This window comes from Limulus polyphemus, unplaced genomic scaffold (assembly GCF_000517525.1).
Source record: "Limulus polyphemus unplaced genomic scaffold, Limulus_polyphemus-2.1.2 Scaffold138, whole genome shotgun sequence".
Taxonomy (NCBI): domain Eukaryota; kingdom Metazoa; phylum Arthropoda; class Merostomata; order Xiphosura; family Limulidae; genus Limulus; species Limulus polyphemus.
Genome location: NW_013665748.1, coordinates 1,004,566 through 1,010,951, shown reverse-complemented (window position 1 = coordinate 1,010,951; position 6,386 = coordinate 1,004,566). Strand labels below are relative to the sequence as shown.

Sequence of the window (6,386 nt, the reverse complement as noted above, 5' to 3'; positions counted from 1 at the left end):
AATTTTGACTGAGTTATAGAGCAAAAATAATGTGAAAAAGCGGTTCCCATGTTAACAGATAGGGCTTTTTTGGATTTTGGTGACCTTGCTATGACTTTAACTCTCCAAAAGCTAACCATTTCTAAGTTGGAGCATAGTCCAAATGTATACCAACTTTCGTCAAAATCCATTCAGCTGTTTTTGAGAAATTTTGCTGGCAAACATACGTACACAGGGGGCAAAACTTAACCTTCGTCTACCTTCGGTGTCAGGGGTAATTCACTGAATTCTTACGTAACGAATTTGATCAGTTCTTCCATCGAGAGGAATTCTCTGCTGTTGTTTTTTTACAATCACAAACTGTAACAATTAATCTACAACAAAATGTTTCGAGATGTTATTGAATATTCATCAGAGAAGAACTTGTAAGTAGCCCAGCGTATCATCAAGTTAGTAATTGATAAATGTTTATAGTCTAAGTTTTATTAAATGTAAGTTATTACTACCCCCCGGAATATTTACCTAACTCTAGAAGTATTTATAAGATGTTGCACTCCGACTAACTAGCACTTTAACCAACTTGTATTTAGAACTTATTATCGAAGTGATTAGGAGTGATATAAACGATAACAATGTTATCAGTTCACACCATTGTCACGTGAGTTATTACGCACAACTTGTTTTACTATGCGAGTACGTCGGACTGTTGGTTCGGACAACGCATGCGTACTGTAGTTCTTTTCCCATCACCTTACATATCTAAAGACACGTGGCCTGAAAGAGTTGTCGATTGTCTGTCGCACTAATAAGTAATACGCTCGTAGATTATTATTGTGGTTTTGTGTCTAACATAAGCGGGGTAGGAAGCAAACTAAGAAACATCTTAGTTTTCATAACTTTTATAATATGCTTTTGTAATATCGAGTAGGGAAGTAATGGCTGGTAGTGATAGCGAGAATGAGGTGAGTAATTTGATTAGAAACCTCGTTATATCCGTATGTGAAAATACATACAATATACCGTTGCTTGTATTACTCTTTCGTTAACCATTGTATTTTGTTTAGGTATGACAAACTACAATTCTTTTTTTATTCATTAAAACTTTATTATAATGTTAATAGAAAAGTAAATAAATATCCTAGTTTTATATTTATAACGTGACGTACAAGAAAAACAACAACTGAAGAAGTGCACAGTTAGGCTTATGCGCCATTGTGAGGAAGCGAGCTCTAGTTTGACGTTGAACTGCAAGTCTCAATAGAAATTTGGATGATGCGTGAAATGTTAACAAAATAAATTAAAAAAAGGTCTTTAAAATATACAGTTATTCCGGTGTAACTCGTGTCTTTTAAAACACAACGACATACAGATAAAAATGTATGCAAAGGAAAGGGATAAAACATCCTGCATGAAACAAAACAATACACTAGACAAGAACGATTTAGTTTAACATACTTATTTGAAACTAATAATGATTTATTGAGACTGGAGTTGTATAATCTTAGTGAAATGTATTTTAATTACCTTCTCAGAGTTATTTCTTTAAAGATAAATGAACGCGCTGTGTTACGGACAGTGTACATCTTTTTAATAAAAATAGACCACAGCCAAACAAATAATAAGAATAAATCCTCAACATATTTTTCATATCTTCTTAACTGTATTTATCGAATTTTTACTGTAATTTCTCTATCATTAGCCTTCAGTGGGTCAGCGGTAAGTCTCGAGAATTACAACTTACAAGCTTAAATCCAGGGCTCGATTTCCCGCAGTGGACATAGGGCGGATAGCTCGTAATGTGGCATAGTGCCAAAATCCCAACCAACCAAACCAGTCTATTATTTACATGTAATTAGTAGGTATAAAGTAGTGTCATATGCAGTACCTAACGTATCCAATACTTTGTTGACATATCCAATGACTAATGAGTGATTTCAAGCTCAAGGGGTTGTGGTGAGTGGCATCGGTTTTGTTTGTTTTCCGATGCAAACTTAAGAATGTTCGGCAAAAATATCAGATATTAGGTTTGATTTGATTTAAAACATATATATATTAAACAAACTAATCAGTGCTTAATTAAAAAATATAAATTGTAAATTAAAATTCGTAGGTTACACTACTGAGAAGCCATTACAAAGTTTCAAATTATTTCACCCACTCTGTTTATGTATAATTTCCTCCAAGAAAATGCAAACATGATTAAAAAATAAAACGCATGCAGAATAAGTACAATAAGTACAGCACCTTCTTTCATGCCTCGCATTGTTTATTTTTATGAATCGAACGTGATAGATTAACGATTTTTGAACACATTTAGCCACCTTCCCCTATAACATTTTTTGAAATACTCTATTGTAATAATTCCTTACGGATATTCGGATCATCAGTGCCTTACTGTACTCTCACTGAGTGGAATGAGTGCTGCGAAAGTTTTAACAGTTCAACCCCATGTAATCCAGGATCCATTCTTAAGTTTTTAAGTTTTTCATGAACAGTGTTCTCCAGAACTCTGCTGGGACCGGATAATGATTTATTCTGTAGCACCTAAGTGAACAGAGCTTGACACGTTTTGTAAAAAATAATATCCTAATTTCAAGTCCAAAATTAGTGAATAATTACATCGTGTATAACCTATACAATATATACTTAAAACTATTTAGAACCCAGTTGCTTTCCAGTAAGAGGTAAGAACCATGATACTTAACAATCACTTCCTGGTGTTTCTAAGTGTAGAATTTATTTATTTTTTTGTAGTCACCTACATATATATTATACACACTTGTGAACTGGATTATGGATAAGGATTTTTAGCGATAAATGTTTTTCATATTTGTATCGCAAGAATTTATAATAACAGTTAATTTATTACGAAGGTCGTGTTTTCATAGCTGTTGTCCTGGATAAGTAAGCTTGTTTACGTTGTACGTGAAATGTAGTGGTAACTAAACTATGCATGTTTCTAGGTCACTGGGTAGTGGTTCAAACACCTTATATCTGATACTGTTAAGTTATTGTCCGTAGAAGTATGCTTGCCTTATTATACGTGTACTTAAAGTTTGCAGCTATTGGTTTACGGGCAAGCTTCAAAAGGAAATCGCTCGAATTTCATATAGTTTAACCTTACACAAACACGAAATATAAATCATTTTGTTGTACCAAATCATATTTGCACATCACATACACGTTTAGTTTCATTTTGATGTTTTCGTAGGTATTGCAGGATTGGAAATTCTTATGAACCGCTTGTGCCCTAAATTTTGTAAAATATTACGTTTTGGGCTCAAATCCGAATTTTTCTTTAGTCCATTAGTTGTTTCATTCTTACATTATGGAAACAAGGTTGTATTTGTAACCATTTGATTTGAGATGTTGTAAACATTGTGACAATTGGCTTGAATTTGGTACTTCTGTCTTTTATTTTAGTTTGTTTATACAGTGTTTTACAAAACTGATGTCAGTGGTGAATTTTTATTTATGTTATGTTCAAGCATAAAGGTTACTTCAAAGGTGGGTTAAAATGTGTGTGTATATATAATATAATATATGCCATGAAATCCTAAATCAAATATTTATCGAGGTCAACAGATATATTAGCGTGGCTAAATTTTTCTGTTTTTATTTAAAAGAAGAAATCAACCGTGACATAATGTCCTTGTTTGAATTTCTACTAAGTTACCAGAGTCGGCCACCTTATTCTTACTGACACAATAAATATTGTAGGTTAACAAGTCACTTATATTCTATTCTTAATTTGCTTTAGCAAAATATACATAAAATAAAACTGTATTGAAAAAGTAAGAATATATTACGTTTTAATAATCTACTATAAATACAAGCCAGTTAACTTTTGGTAACGCTCTGTTGGTCTAATATCCCTTAGCATCAAAACCATGACCTGACATTGTTGTCTTAAGTATGTATCTAATACTTTGAACCTTCACGAGGGCTGGCTTAAATTCTACTTTTTTTTTAGATCGTTTTAATTTATGCATATACTTAGCCTGACGTAGACAATTTTAAGTACTTGGTGAGTTTTAAAAACATCTAAGTTAGAGGTTAACTGTCATAATTCGTATGTTTTATTAGGTTTTTGTGAAGTTTTTCAATGTTATTTTTACTGTTTTTTTTATAAAGCCTTTTTTCTTTCTTTCTTCTGAACGCACTGTCATTAGTCTTAGCTGATGATAGCACTTAATTAATCTTTAGGTTTAAACTTTGAGATATAATTTCTATCATAAACCTTAGGCCTAGTGGTTTTTGGTGCTTCGTACTCTCGCCGTTTAAACCGTAATTTTTAGGTTATATGACGTAATTAGAAAAATACGTGTGAAATATCGATGGATTTGTGATATAGACATAATATGGAGAATGATCTGAAAAGTAAAAAATAGTTTGATATGATTATAATAAATTTGTATGAAAGTCATTAACTTTGGCGTGATTATTCTCTTTTTCCACTGATTAAAATCTAACACACACACACACGTGTATATGTATATTGTTACGTCTCTGGTCGTTTGTTAATTTCCAGTATATTTTCTTCCGGATGAAACTTTAGCGACACAAGTCCTTTCTTAAATAAAACTAGTTTATTCTTCCTCAATACAACTTTGCAATACACAGAATTTCTACAGTCACTTTCACTTAAACACACGCTATAATTAACAATGATTTACACACTTTACTTTTGGCTTGACTTGATTATCTGTCTCTATCTCCCTGTCTGCTATTAAATTCTTGCCGTCACTTCATTTTCCGGCTTGTATACTATAAAAGCGCAAGTCTAGCAAACGCTCGAGCCTTCAGGATGGTTCGAGATACTCATTACGTGTTACCAGCGTCACGTGACTTCCGCTGTGGTAACACTGCCCCTTCCTTAGTATAATAGATAATTGATAATAACTTAATTAAATGTACAGAATTTACAAACACAAAATTAAAACTCAACAAAGTCTCTTAATTTTGCGAGACGTATCTTCTTCCGTACTGGTCTCGTTGGCTTCTGCTTCATATAACGTTCATCTGCTCCATCAGGAAATGTTCTATTATCGGTAATAGCCACATCAGTGGTAGTAACTTCATGAAGGGCTTCACTGTTTCCCTTCTCAAAACCGAGAAGAGTTTCTTTTTCGACAGTGCCCTTTCAAGGTGACACGTCTTCAGCGGCGTCTTTTGTTCTATTGTTCACTTCGTCCCAACTGAAATGTCCAGGACCATGATAATGCCAAAATCTGTTGGCATGCACCACCTTTGGCTTACCTCGCCGACCACATTTTATTCGGAAAGTCACGTCTGAGAGACGATCCACTATGTCATATGGGCCTTCCCATGGATAAGACAACTTAGGAGACTTCCCTTTGGTCTTCCTGGGATTATACAACTACACCTTGTTTCCTGGTACAAAGCTGACTTCAGTATACTTCTTATCATAATATAGCTTCATCGAATCAGCAGACGTTTTCAAGTTTGAATGCACTTGATGGTGAATATCACCCATCCTTTCAGATAAGTCTTTCATGAACTCTGACACATTTTCAGGCAACTCTTCGTAAGGTGGGCGTCCTGTTATCAGATCCACTGGCAACGAAAGTTCCCGACCAAACGTCAGCTTTGCTGGAGTGTATCCAGTGGCTTCATGCTCTACTGTTCTATAGGCCATCAACAGTAAAGGGAGTAAGACATCCCAGTCATCTTGGTGGGTATTACAAAACTTTGCCAATTCCTGTCCCAGTGTCCAGTTGTACTTTTCTACCATCCCATCAGACTGGGGGTGAAGTGGCGTTGTTCTGGTCTTTCGTATGCCAAACAACTTGCAGCATTCGTGGAACACAACTAATTCAATATTACAGCCTTGATCTGAATGTAGTTCGTATGGCATACGCAATCTGAAGAAGAAATCACTAATAGCCGAAGCTACAGTCGTAGCTTCCTGATTTGGTATTGCATATGCCTCAGGCCACTTGGTGAAATAATCCATCACCACACAAATGTACCCCTTTTCCAGTAGTTTGGGGCAAAGGTCCAGCAATGTCAACGGCTACTCTTTCCATTGGTGCACCAACTTGATATAACTTTATTGGAGTACGTTCCTTATGCTTGGGTCCCCTTTTAGCACAACATGTACTGGAGGTCCTGCATCATTCTTCCACATCTTGCCTCACACCTATCCAGTAAAATCTCTGTCGTAGGTGACTCAGTGTCTTCTTAATTCCGAGATGTTCTCTTGTTAAACTATCATGGAATTGACGCAGCACAATTTCCCATAACTTTCTCGGTATAACTGTTTGCCAGGTTGTCACTTTTCCATCTGCAGTTTCCCATCTCTGGAGAAGAATACCATCTTCAAGCTTCAACTGGTCCCATTGTGCCCAATAGTTTTTTTGTCACCGGGCTTAATCTAGACACCT

General features: G+C 35.1%; 1 protein-coding gene across 1 annotated transcript in view; it reads left to right on the top strand.

The window, feature by feature from the left end:
• The first annotated feature begins 755 nt into the window (after positions 1-755).
• Positions 756-6,386, top strand: part of LOC106474334 (tetratricopeptide repeat protein 39A-like) — a 55,401-nt gene continuing 49,770 nt past the window's right edge. The window contains exon 1 of the mRNA XM_013935028.2: positions 756-941. Coding sequence (XP_013790482.2) covers positions 915-941 — 27 coding nt within the window. The 5' untranslated portion in view covers positions 756-914. The remainder of the gene's footprint in view (positions 942-6,386) is intronic.